General features: G+C 42.9%; 1 protein-coding gene across 5 annotated transcripts in view; it reads left to right on the forward strand.

Annotated features, from left to right (window-relative positions):
* Nucleotides 1-14,182, forward strand: part of srgap1a (SLIT-ROBO Rho GTPase activating protein 1a) — an 84,213-nt gene that overhangs the window by 54,894 nt on the left and 15,137 nt on the right. For 3 of the 5 annotated variants that reach the window (XM_080875702.1, XM_080875703.1, XM_080875706.1), the window contains exons 9-18: nt 3,234-3,431; nt 3,918-4,002; nt 4,971-4,998; nt 5,847-5,952; nt 7,737-7,797; nt 8,394-8,471; nt 8,623-8,757; nt 12,142-12,247; nt 12,385-12,609; nt 13,471-13,550. In XM_080875702.1, the coding sequence (XP_080731828.1) occupies nt 3,234-3,431; nt 3,918-4,002; nt 4,971-4,998; nt 5,847-5,952; nt 7,737-7,797; nt 8,394-8,471; nt 8,623-8,757; nt 12,142-12,247; nt 12,385-12,609; nt 13,471-13,550 (1,102 nt within the window). Of the gene's footprint in view, nt 1-3,233; nt 3,432-3,917; nt 4,003-4,970; nt 4,999-5,846; nt 5,953-6,629; nt 6,664-7,736; nt 7,798-8,393; nt 8,472-8,622; nt 8,758-12,141; nt 12,248-12,384; nt 12,610-13,470; nt 13,551-14,182 lie in introns of all 5 variants that reach the window. The other 2 variants (XM_080875705.1, XM_080875704.1) reach the window with 1 other exon arrangement.

Here is a 14,182-nt window from a genome sequence, read left to right on the forward strand (position 1 = left end):
ACTTTGTATCACGTCTGACCTGCTTCTCCTTTCTGCTTCTCTCCCTCCACATCGCTGCACTTTCTTCTTTTATCCTCTTACAAAGACACAGGAGCAGGCCTCACAACTTCATCTGCACTCATCATCATTTTAGATTCCCTTTGATCAGATGGTCAAATCTTTAGTTAAACAGACGTCTAAACTATACGTCTACAGGAATGAACTATGAGTGCAGAATAACAGTATGTGCGGCTTTTTTGAATATGCAAAATACATTCATTAACTTTATTAATTGAATTTATCAAGCTTTATGACAGAATGTGTGTATGTGTATATACACATACACCCCACGTCATTAGAAGAAAATATCAGTCAGTCAGTGGTGAAAATGATCCTCAGTCACAGCCTATTTACTGAGACTCAGATTGTGGTGTTTCATGGACTATAACCAGACGAGTCAGAGTCCTGTTGTCTGCAGTACGTATAGTGTTTAATCAACTGTGCATATACTTGTGACTGTGTGTATGGTTGAAAAGCCCCGGTTGCTTCATGCCCTTGTCCTCCTGCCTCGCTGAAGCGGATGTCCTGGTGGGTCAAAATTGGAGGGCGCCGCTGCCTCATGTTAGGATCACCAGATGGCCCCTCTTCCTGGGCATGATGTGCCAGATACATCCTTGGAAAATGAACTTTCTAAGCACTGTGGCGACCTAAAAGCTGGACTGTCAAACGTACGAGGGAGAAGGAGCGTCTGTCTTTATCTGGACAGGAAAAACTACAGGGCAGTGCTTCATAGAGAAGTGCAGCTGCTTCCTCAAACCTCTTTGGCTCCCGTGAAGTTGGTGAAAGAAAACATTGCTGAATAATTTACTCTGCATTGGCGCTGGATAGAGTGCAACACAGGGAGAAGGACGCTGGATTTCACTTTCATTTAGGCGTAGGGCTTAGCATAATCCTGCTGGATTTCTTTCATCAAAAAACTCATTTCTCTAAGGACATAATTTCATTTCTCCTCATCAGTCAGTCAGTGTGATTTGTCTTTTTGCAGACTTAATAATCTGCCCATTTAGATCTCATTTGCCTCTGCATGACCCAGTGCTCACACAGACTAATTTTCCTCCTCTGATTTCTGCCGTCTTCTCCTGCAAATACACAAGCACACTTAATGGTTATTCTCAAGATGTTTCACACTAAACCCTGGCAATCTAATAGCATCATCTTTGCAGGGAGTGTTTGTTTTTCCTCCAGATAAATATCAAGGAAGCACATCAAAGCCTGTGTGTGTGCTCATAGCGGAAGATCAGCGAATTACCCACTTACTGTACTGCCGGGTCTGTTGAAAGCTGTGGACTGCAGTCTGACTTCTGATGACGGATGTAGGATTAACTAGGAGTGGTGTGCTTCCCTGCAGAATAAACCTTTATTCCACTTTTTTGCGACTGGAATTATTTTTTGCTTTTAACAGTGCTGAAGTTCAGTTTAGATAATGATGGCTACTTGCTTACTCTTGGAACGTCTATATCAAAGTATAGAGACACCGGATTTATGGTTTATAATTTACGGATTAACACGCATATCCACCGAGTCTCTCTAAGAGCTCTGCTGTAACTGAGCCCTGCACCGAACACTGGTAACTATCCGTCTGCTGAATAATGGATAAACTCAACAACTTTTTCACTAGGAGCATTTCTATCACACATGCATGGCTCTCGTCTTCATGATGACAGCTGGGCCTCTCGCCTCCATGGTGCCACTCTGAATGAGGCTGCCAGGAACACAGGGAGAGGAACTCAAACGCACTCAGTCTAACCAACAGCTACATGTTAGAAGTTACCTGTCATTGTGTAAATTTGCCTTTTTAGTCATTTGAAAGTTTCACTTTACTGAATCTAGCATTTCATGTTCCGTGTCTGCGTGTTTCCTTTCCTTCATGAAAGGTGGGATAACTACATCCATTCTGTGTGCACGAGCATGTGTGCACGAGCATGTGTGCACGAGCATGTGTGCACGAGCATGTGTGCACGAGCATGTGTGCACGAGCATGTGTGTCAGCAGTGTAATTCATCACAGCAACACATGAAAGCTGAAAAGTCTTCTTTGGTTTTCAGGGCGACTCTTTTTTTTCTTCTTCTTTGAAGGTGAAATGAGTCACGGGTCAGGCAGTTTAAAAGAAACAAGCCACAATCCACAGTTGTCTCAGTGTGTATAATTGTAACACGAGGAATTCGCCTTGTTCTTTCATTACCTCTGAGCTTGCGCTCACTAAATAACTGACAAATGGGGTCACTACCTTTTGAGGTGAGGTCATTCTGATCATTAAGGATAATCAAGAGGAATTCCAGCTGCATTACATTCAGGGTCCCATTGACCTGTGCGTTCCCCACCTTTTTAAAATCTCAGTAAGTGAACTGACATGGTGAGTGTCTCCATGAAATGCTGCAGTTTTGCTTAATTTTTCCAGGGAAGTGCTTGTTGGTGGGTTTTTGTGTTGTCGTTGTTGTTGTTTGGGGTTTTTTGTGGCTTTTCCACATCAGTGATTCATGTTCACACTTAACACACTTCAGTTTAGTCTCTTATGCCTCCCTGTCTGCCTCCTTTACTTTCTCTGTTTATATTTGCTCTGTTTGTATTGCCATTGGTCCATACTCTGCAAGTGCCTTGATCCCTTATATACATATTTACATTTGGGATGACTCTGAAGGCTTAAACGTGCCAAAGTGTGCACACACACATCAGTTTTTCCCCCTGGATGTGTGTGTGTGCGTCTTTAACTTTTATCTACTCTCTCATTTGAATGTCACATGTTGTGCCATCTTATGTCATAATATTATGGACACAGTTATGCCCTGCAGCTCTTGCAGCAGTGGTCGAACATCTTTCACACTAAGTGGTGGGGCATGCTTGGCCAAGTCCTGGTGTTTATAAGCTCTGAGAGAAGAACTGTTGACAGGAAGACGTGGTTATGAAAATGGATCTTAAAAGCCTACAGCTCAATCTGGCATTTCCATCTGACACTGTTCACCTCTGCACCCCGTGAGTGTGAACACAATGATAAATAAGTCACTTTGAACCGTCGGGAAATTCTTTTATTTTAGGGAACATTCACCTCGTCAGAAACCACCTGAATTTTAAAGTGTGTCTTGGGATAGAGAGTGGTTTTCAGGGAGTGAAGTGAGTTTCTGTGTATAGTGAGATGGTAACATAGTGATATAGAAGAGATGACATCAGCTTTTTCTCACCTTCTCTTCTTTTCACAGATCAAAAAGACATCAGAGGCAACCCTGACCACCATCCAGGACATGGTGACCATTGAAGACTACGATGTGTCTGAGTGCTTCCACCACAGCCGGTCCACCGAATCAGTCAAGTCCACAGTGTCGGAGACGTACCTCAGCAAGCCCAGCATCGCCAAGAGGAGAGCCAACCAGCAAGAGACGGAGCAGTTCTACTTCATGGTGAGTGCAGAGATGATGTCTGCTGCAAGTTAGCGAAAGTAATGACTTTAAAATTTATTTTTAATGTAGAAAACAGAAATAAATATCAAATCCATGCTGTCTGTAATGCAGCTTTACAACAGATTCATTCCTGTGTGATCATAAACCACAGAATCTATATAATAAATCTTAGAACATGTAGTCAAAGCTTTTATCTATATATGAATATACTTGATATTTGGGTTGTAGGTGATGTTTAACTTATGCACATCATTCCTATGAAATCTTTGATCAGCTGGCAGAGGAGTAACTGCCCCAGAATATCTCCAGCTGCCAGCTGCAATCTTGTTTCAATCCAGGGATGGACATGCTCTGATAAGGGCTTCTAAAAGGGGCGCTTAGCACGTCCTTTTGCCCTTGGCTGCTTCATCACAGACTGCCGTCTTAAGAGTGGGTGCTCCTGCCGGTGCTCAGGGCTGCTGGGTAATTACTCTAAATTCTCCACAGAAATTCCGTGAGTTTTTGGAAGGCAGCAATCTCATCTCCAAACTGCAGGCCAAGCACGACTTGCTGAAGAGGGCACTTGGTGAAGGTACATTCACGACCCTGTATTTACCCTTAGACTCTTCACTGTATTGTACTTGTGCTTAATTCATACCTTAAAATGGGAAATGTTCTACCAGCCAAAATGACTTATTAACCCCAATCAATACCCAAACATCTAGTGTAACAAATAATTGTGTACTTTACTGAATTCTATTATATTTGGCAGTCCATCTTGAGCAAATTCAGTCTATTCTGTGGCAAACTTCCTGTTGTTTGTTTGCTTTTGTCACCAGTCAAAGCTCTTAGATTGTAATCTGGTTTAAAACCAGGCAAGTCAGAGCTGAGGGGCAATAATGAACTTGTATTATCCATCTTAGTGATTGATTTGCTTGAAACCTAATGGCCTGCCATGTATAAGAACAGGCCCCCCTTGTTCTACACTGGTAGGATCTCCTAAAGGGCTCAGCTTGTATTTTCCAGTTCATTGTTCTAACAGGCAGTCCCGGTGGTCTCCTTCAAATTCGACGCTGAATGATTAATGAAGCCTTAAGTTAAGAGGAAGAAAAAACCCTCCTGTTTCTCCCACATGCTACTTAGTCATTTTGGTGTCTGCATGAAGTACAGTTTGAGTCACCCAAAAAATTTGAGCGTCTTCCTGTTATGCGAAACCATTTGGTAGTTATTTTTGCTTCATCTTCTTTTGCTTGTTTTAAACTTAGCTCTGTGTATTGTGTGCGTGTGCATGCGCCCATAACTTTTAAAAGTGCATCTGTGTCCTTTTAGATGTTTGAACTACATTTTGATGTAACCGTCTCGGCACAGGTTATAATATTATGTGGAAAAACAGTGTGTATGGGTTTCTTTTGGATTGCTCAAAAGGCCAGTGGTTGTGAGCAGATGGCAAATGCTTTGTTAGCCATATGCACAATTCCCTGCAGGGACTGCAGTGATGAGTCTTGGCATGTCCACCCAACTAACTTCTTGTCACACCTTGTCTCTTTTCTCATATCTCAGGCCACCGAGCTGAATACATGACCACAAGGTAAAGTAGACACATCAGCACCTGTGCATATTCACTTCCCTTTCAACAGCGACTGAAACTTCAGGACAGTTTTTCTTTTCACTACTTCTGTAGTTACATAACTTAGCTAGTTATACTAGTTTTATATATTATGATATTTCTGTCAGTAAGTTCTAGGACCTCTCTTCCTTTGATGCACATGGGTGGACACCATATACAGGGAGACCAGCAGAAATCAGTGACAGCTGATGGCGTTGATGAAGTCGGACACACAACAAAATGAAAGGCTGAGATAGAGACAGGTTGCAAAGGGTTCTGCAGTAGTAGACATAGGCCGGTTAAAGCAATTTAAAGAGAGTCGCTATCGACTGACGTTGGCTGGCTGTTATCAGCAGATAATATGCTTAATTTGATGAAAGGAACCCTATTTGGTGGCTAGTAACTCAACAAGGAATAGAAGTTTAATTTGAACTTGCCTCTTCGAGGAGGAAAATTTACTCTTAAGTCCTCCAGATCTCAAGAACAGAATTATAACATACACACTAACTAAAAGGGACTGTCACCTGCAGGCTCTGTCACGAGGTGGATGCTGACACATACAAAGCTCCCAGTGGGTCTGGCATTTCTCTGGCCTGTTGTATCTGGTGGAGGATTAAAAAAAAGGCTATAAAGAAAACGTTATTTCATGGGTTTCAGCTGTGTTTGAAAAAATACCCTTATTCATCCATCCAGCCATCACCTGGAGTTGAAAGGTTTTGAAGATTAGTCATCCTCCTCTTCAGTTCAGGTTTTGAAAGGACATAAATGTGCAAAGAGGGAAACCACAAAATGCATTGTTTGCCTTTTCTGATTCATTCTTTGTGTTCTAGACATCCCAATGGGCCGTACAGAACCCTCACTGGCACCCGGCGGGCTAGACCCCGCTCTGTTTTTAATGTTAGGTTATTTAATGGCAATTTGGAGTCATTTATTAAGGTACTGATTGCCAGTCTCCCGCTTGACTGTTCACCTTCTCCTATCCGTTTTCTATTTCCCTCTGGCTTTCTGGTCATTTTGGTGGGTTCCCCCGTAAGCGTCTTAGCTTTGATCATCATTTATCAACAACAAAACATGAACATTTGTGCTAAGATGGATTCTGGAAACCTTCCTCATGAGTCAGCGAGCTCTGGCGGTCTGTTTCTCAGATGTGTGGGGTGGTGGCATTGATAGATTTGGAGGGCAGCAGGAGGAAGGGAACAGCAGTTGGAAGGATAAATGTTTGTCTCCATCAGCTCCCCTGACTCACTGCTGACCTGGCATCACTGAGCTGCTCTGGCGGGAGATATTCTCTCCTCCGCTTCCAGAGTAAGAGCAGAGGCCAGTGAAAACAGCAGGATAGATGGCAGTCGGGGAGCGGATGCCAAACTGATAAGGTGTGCTGCCCCCCTCCTCCGGTCTCTTCACTGCCTCTCGCCGGTGGCCGTGTCGAGTCCTGCCTGATCCTGTCCAGTTCCTGCTGTTTTGTTATGGGTTTGATGCCAGCACAGAGTAGAATGTGACGCTCTCTTAGTAAAAGCTTTGGTGGGAAGCTGCTGAGGTGCTAATCTGGATCTTGCTTTTTTCCCCTTTTTCCATCTCTGATCATCTCCGACTCTTGCAACATTTCTCTTTAGCCGTGGACGACGGAACTCACACACTCGACATCAGGTAGAAACTCTGAGGCATGTTGGGGGGCTCGTGCTGCGAACCTTTTCTCATTTCCTGTATCTATTCTGTACTAACAAGTTATTTACCTGCCACTTAGACAGACTGAGTTGAAGGTTACAGCTGTAGTTTCAGTTGTCTGTGCAAATTTCTATTCCTTATAGATCAAAATCAGTCTCTCATATCCAAAGAGATCGCATTACATAATCTAGCAGCACCCCGGCTTCTGCCTCAACCCTCACTGCTGCACTCCAGCCATAGCTAGTCGATTTTAGTATGGCTGTTGCGTTTGGGCTCATTGTATACCCCTGAGGGCTGTAAACAGATCCACTGTATCATTAAAAGCATGTACCGAGTCCCCGTCCAGCAGTGATTTACAAGAGGAGCCAGCACACAGGCAGAAGGAGAGTTGAGTGCACATCCAAGTGCTCTTATCTGGCCATTTTAGGCCCGAACTTCATATGGAGTCTGTGCCCTTTTGGATAAGCTCTTGTTAATTTAAGCACAGCTCTGGATTGTTTGCATAAAAAAAGACATAAGGCATGTTTAAGCACATTTCAATAGGCCTCCGGTGTTGCTATTCCAGTTGGTTAGTGATTTTTGTATACTTAGTGATAATCCACGACATCCATGAAACTGAGCAAAGGAATAGCTGTGAGGTCAAGTCAGTCTGTCTTAATAAGATCACACTTTGTATTTAAACTTACCAGCTTCACTTTCACTGGGTGTGCATGATTATATTCTTTTAACGGCTCCTATTGGGCCGCAATCAATACATTGAACCAGTCAGCAGTCTGCATGCACCAGATATGCATTAAGAAAACACAAAAGTGAGACACGTGTTTTAATTGATCAGATTTTGGAAAAATTACCTCCTCAAAATGTGATATAATCCTGATTATTACATATTTTTTGCACAATTTTGATTTTATGTGTTAATGAAGAAAAACAAGGACATTATACACCAGTGATTTTTTTTTTTTTTTTGTAACAAATCACTGAAAGAAATGTAGTATCGGTTAGGCTCTTAAACATGTAACAAAATGACGAATTACTCATCTGACTTTTCTTCAAAGGACTCTGGACAAGCTATTCCTCGTGTGGTTGAGAGTTGTATTCGCTACATAAATTTGTATGGTGAGTAGCATACTGTCAGCCCTTACAGTGTTACAGTAGTTGCTGTATTTATACCTTCTTTGAGGTCTTCTTATAACCCAACCAACTTTATCTAGTGTGGGACAAAGTAACACTTTCACAGATGCAGATGTTGGAGTTTCAGTTTATTCCATGGAAATGTGCAAATTCCGCCCTGTTTATCTTTATGTGGTCTCTTCTACTGAAATTCCCATACAGTGAGAAACCTCTCACTGTATGACTGTTGAGTTTAAATATCACTGACTAAAGCAGATTTATAATTCTAAGCATTGAAAGGTGTGACTGTAGAGAACATCCTCTGCATCTTGTCTGGCAACCAACTGATGACACTCGGAGATAAATCTAAAAAAATATTGCAGGCTAGTTACAGTAACTTAATCTTGCTTAGTAAAGGGCATGTTTTTTGATTACTAGTAATGATATGAATAATGAGTAATTTTGATCTTCCTTAGGATGTGTCATTTTGGGCAATTTGTTTTCTCATCTGTATGACCACAGGTGGATTAAAGCTCATGAGTTGGTCTTCTGCTTTTCTTTGCTTCCTCATCCTTTCTTTGTTTTGTTTTTTCCCTGTACAGGCCTCCAGCACCAAGGAATATTTCGTGTACCTGGATCCCAGCTGGAAGTCAACGACATCAAGAACTCATTTGAGAGAGGTACCGGGGTTCTGTTTTCACTATAAAAGATGCTTGTCAACAGCTTGATCTCTACTATATTTGTTTCCGATTTTATTTTTAATTAGGTATATGTCTAAAATTATGCAATAAAATAAATCCAACTTGACCTGCTCGCTTCTCTTTGTTTTAGGAAATGACCCTCTGGCAGACGATGAGAATAATCATGACATCAATTCGGTGGCTGGCGTTCTCAAACTGTACTTCCGAGGTCTGGAGAACCCTCTTTTCCCCAAAGAGAGGTTCAATGAGCTGCTGTCCTGCATCAGTAAGAACATATTTTTGTGTATTATCAGTCAGTCGCTTTTTATGAGTGATTGATTGTTTGTTTTCTGTAACAAGTTTTATTTATTTACATACTTATTTTAAATACTTTGCGTTACAGTGAAGAGCATATTTGTCTAATTTAGATGGATTTAGATCCTGGTGATTTTATTGTCTTAAAGACCTAAAATAATTAGCTCTCATATCATCTTATATTATACACTGTAGCCTTGTGGGGGGGGGGGGGGGGGGGGGGGGTTATACATACAGTGGGGCAAAAAAGTATTTAGTCAGCCACTGATTGTGCAAGTTCCCCCACTTAAAATGATGACAGAGGTCAGTAATTTGCACCAGAGGTACACTTCAACTGTGAGAGACAGAATGTGGAAAAAAAATCCATGAATTCACATGGTAGGATTTGTAAAGAATTTATTCGTAAATCAGGGTGGAAAATAAGTATTTGGTCACCTCAAACAAGGAAAATCTCTGGCTCTCACAGACCTGTAACGTCTTCTGTAAGAAGCTTTTCTGTCCCCCACTCGTTACCTGTATGAATGGCACCTGTTTGAACTCATCATCTGTATAAAAGACACCTGTCCACAGCCTCAAACAGTCAGACTCCAAACTCCGCCATGGCCAAGACCAAAGAGCTTTCGAAGGACACCAGGAAAAGTATTGTAGACCTGCACCAGACTGGGAAGAGTGAATCTACAATAGGCAAGCAGCTTGGTGTGAAAAAATCAACTGTGGGAGCAATCATCAGAAAATGGAAGACATACAAGACCACTGATAATCTCCCTCGATCTGGGGCTCCACGCAAGATCTCATCCCGTGGGGTCAAAATGATCATGAGAACGGTGAGCAAAGATCCCAGGACCACACGGGGGGACCTGGTGAATGACCTGCAGAGAGCTGGGACCAAAGTAACAAAGGTCACCATCAGTAACACACTACAACGGCAGGGAATCAAATCCCGCAGTGCCAGACGTGTTCCGCTGCTGAAGCTAGTGCATGTCCAGGCCCGTCTGAAGTTTGCCAGAGAGCACATGGATGATACAGCAGAGGATTGGGAGAATGTCATGTGGTCAGATGAAACCAAAGTAGAACTTTTTGGTATAAACTCAACTCGTCGTGTTTGGAGGAAGAAGAATACTGAGTTGCATCCCAAGAACACCATACCTACTGTGAAGCATGGGGGTGGAAACATCATGCTATGGGGCTGTTTTTCTGCCAAGGGGACAGGACGACTGATCCGTGTTAAGGACAGAATGAATGGGGCCATGTATCGTGAGATTTTGAGCCAAAACCTCCTTCCATCAGTGAGAACTTTGAAGATGAAATGAGGCTGGGTCTTCCAACATGACAATGATCCAAAACACACCGCCCGGGCAACAAAGGAGTGGCTCCGTAAGAAGCATTTGAAAGTCCTGGAGTGGCCTAGCCAGTCTCCAGACCTCAACCCCATAGAAAATCTGTGGCGGGAGTTGAAAGTCCGTGTTGCTCGGCGACAGCCCCAAAACATCACTGCTCTCGAGAAGATCTGCATGGAGGAATGGGCCAAAATACCAGCTACTGTGTGTGCAAACCTGGTAAAGACCTATAGTAAACGTTTGACCTCTGTTATTGCCAACAAAGGTTATGTTACAAAGTATTGAGTTGTATTTTTGTTATTGACCAAATACTTATTTTCCACCCTGATTTACGAATAAATTCTTTACAAATCCTACCATGTGGATTCATGGATTTTTTTTTTTCACATTCTGTGTCTCACAGTTGAAGTGTACCTCTGGTGCAAATTACTGACCTCTGTCATCATTTTAGGTGGGGGAACTTGCACAATCGGTGGCTGACTAAATACTTTTTTGCCCCACTGTATCCGATAATGAAAGTTTGAACATTTTGGGATATTCCTTGTAGTCTTGCTTGAACTCTTTGTCATTCTGAAGTCTGAACTCGGACTTGCGTTTTGTGGGTCCTGCTCTGCTGTGTTGAGCTCTGAGCAGGAGCCGATCTGTTGTGAGCGGCACAAAGCTGACCATAGAGTTTTGGTGGAGTGTTGAATGTTCGCAGCCCTGGGCTGAATCTGCAGTGGAGTCCTCACAAGAATGGTCACATTGTGAATTTGTCTGAATCGTTCCACAGTTCAGTCAGCTCTTTGAATGACACTGCATTACATCACATCAGCTCTGTTAAAGAACAATTGAATATGCACAAAGTCACATGGACATAGTGTGCGTCCCGATGCCTCGTGCGACTCTGCGGGAGTGATTGTGTGCCCCGTGTATTTGTGTGTGTGCTTTGTGTACTCGCAAGTGTGTGAAGTGTGTCCTCTTGAGTTTCTTGGGTCTACCGTCGTTTACACATTTGTGCTGGATGAGTGATGGGGATTCCCTGTTTACATTTCCCAGCTCTGCATGCCAGTGATTGCAGTGTGGGCTGAGCGCCCAGCAGGCTCCATATATAAACCTTATTCCCATATGGAGCAGCTCAGACCAGCTACGAGATCGTTTAACCGCTCTCAGTTGACTGTTTCATTTTCACCGCAGCCGTGCACTGCGGCTTGTGATATCTTTCATTTTGGAATTTGCGGTAAGAATGCTTCGCGAGGATGTGCTGCACACACGTGATGTAGAAGTCTGCGTTCGAATAGATCTTTAAATAGCAGCTTCTGAAGTGCTTGAGAGCCTCACAGAATCCAAGTTAGGTATTCATGAAAAATGAAATACATCACAAGTATCCCAGAAGCCCAAATCCCAGATGGCACACAGTGGCTGGAGGGTGACATGGCTATTTTTAGCAGCCCAGCCAGCACAGCCCCAGCTTAGCTGCTTAAAACAGCCTGTTTCAGGTGCCACACTGAGACAAACATAATAGTAACGAAGGACAGAAAGGTCGACATTCTCCGGCTGCATCTTACTAAAGCACAATATTTTTTCTCTGTGAAAATGATAATAAAGCTGCTCTTTTTTTCGTGATATTTCTGAAAAGGTAAACAAAATGTGCGCGTGACAGAGCACCTATTTTCACTTCTTCTTCCTTTATGAGAGAATCGGGTGATAAACCAAAGTTGTGGTGAGGGTAATTACCAGAGTCAACATATCGCCTGTGTCCACGAGGACTTTATACAATTAAACGTCTGTGCCCGTTTAAATATTTAATGTTTCTACTAAGTATTTGGCCGAATTTATGTCTTTAGACTTGAGAGTATGTGGATAACGTCGATAGATTACACAAGTGTAAGCCCCAGACGTCTACTCCATGGACTGAACCAGAGAAAAACTTGTTATATATGCTTTTATTTTTTTGGTTTATAAATTTTTTATTGCTAACAACATACTCTTTTTGACCACCCCCCCCCCCCCCCCCCCTATTTTTTTTTTAAAAAAAGGAATAGAAAACCTGTATGAGAGAGCGCTGTACATCCGTAAGATCCTCCTGACCATTCCCAGATCGGTCCTCATTGTGATGCGCTACCTCTTTGCCTTCCTCGACCAGTGAGTTTAACAAAAATAACATCCTAAACATCATGATTGCCCTTGCTCAATGATTTGTCTGAAATACTTTATACTAAAATATTCCAACCTTTTACTCCTTTATATTTTGTTTCTTCACCCTCCGTCCCTCCCTTCAGTCTGTCCCAGTACAGTGATGAGAACATGATGGACCCATACAACCTGGCCATATGTTTTGGCCCAACACTCATGCCCACACCAGACAGCCAGGACCAGGTCTCGTGCCAGGCCCACGTCAACGAGATCATCAAGACGATCATCATCCACCACGAGACCATCTTTCCTGATGTCAAAGAACTGGATGGGCCCATCTATGAGAAGTGCATGGCGGGCGGGGACTACTGGTAAGAAATAAGAACGTATGCCGACAGTGCTATACCTAAATCGGGTGAAGTGCCGCATTTACTGGACCCAAACATCCAGAGATGTTCACACTGGGGAGTGGATGTGAGCTATGACACATACCAGTTCAACACGTGCAGCTGAAGAACATGACGAGGTAGCTCATGTTTCAGGACTGTATTTAGATGAGACAGGCTGAAACGATCGTTTTAATTTCTACGATCATGACAGAAGAAAAAAGAGGTCACCTGGCAGGAAGGGGCTGATTAGTTGAAATGCAGAGCAAACTGCAGTCAAGCAAGACAAAAACCAGCCTCACATCTGTATATAAGGTTATCGCTTGTTTCTTCCCGACTTTATCTACCTCTGTTTCTCCTCGTCTGTGCTGCCCCCACATCACCGCAGCCTGACAGCGATTTATCTCTAGCCAGAGTAAATCACCTGTCTCAGCGTGCCTGTGTCTCCCCGAGTGAGACATAACCCCTGGGATTTTCTTTTCCATTCGTTGCCTCCTCCTCTCCCTAAAGAGGAGGTTGCTACTGACATGTTAGCTTGGACGCAGACGTTCATTTCCTGGCCGGGGTAATCTGCGGTCATGTGTGGCGTTCCTGTCAGCTCTCACTCTTCATTTCCAGATGATCATTTAGAAAGACTTCCTAACCACACAATGGGAAACTCTTGATAATGGCTGCTGGTTGAACATCCTCCATGTCTTATTAATTGTAAAAAACCTTCCTGCTTTTCATCTTGTCTTGAATGGCTTTTTATCATTAAAATTTTTTGTGTGTGTTGTTGAAATGTACCTTAGTCCTTGAACCCTGTTGTGGCTGTGACCCTGGTAATTTGGATGTTGTCCCCAACAGTGAGAGCCCCTATAGCGAGCATGGAGCCCTGGAGGAGGTAGACAATGAGGGAGGAACAGAGACGCACACCAGCGAGGATGGTGAGTGACTGCACAGCAGTAAATAGTCATACAAATGTTTAAACTTGCTCTTACATACCTTTGTGTCCTTCTAGAGTCCAATCAAATTGTGTTTTTAGGAGTTGCAATCACTAAATATAGAACTAAAACTAATTATTGTAACCATTGTTCATTTAGCATATGCACGGTTAAATTTAACCCCCCCCAGTCTTTGGTGTGTGGGGGGTTAAACTTGTGTCTCTGCAGCTCCGGGTGGCTAATCCTGCCTTTCAGCCCGATAAATGCATTAACCTTGAAGAGCCAGGGAACCGGGCTCAGAATGACAGACAGCCATTCATATTCTAATGGTTCTGCTTTCCTTGGGGCTTTGGACGGCACCCCCTCATTTTACAAATTCCTTGGTGGTCTGCACCTTTTGGGCCTCCTGGGAATGGAAACTTGTTTCTTAAAGGTCCCAACCTTGGATTACATTTTTAACTCCCTTTGTGAAAAATCAGCGCACAAGTAATTTATGGCAGATTTATGAAGCATGTTTCAAAAGTGTCACATTTTATCTGTGGTTCAAAAATAATAAAGTCTACATTTAACTACATTTCCATATGTCCCAGAGAAATATATATAGAAATGAAGAAACGAAGAAAAAACACCGGGCT

Source organism: Rhamphochromis sp. 'chilingali', assembly GCF_963969265.1.
Source record: "Rhamphochromis sp. 'chilingali' genome assembly, chromosome: 2".
Taxonomy (NCBI): domain Eukaryota; kingdom Metazoa; phylum Chordata; class Actinopteri; order Cichliformes; family Cichlidae; genus Rhamphochromis; species Rhamphochromis sp. 'chilingali'.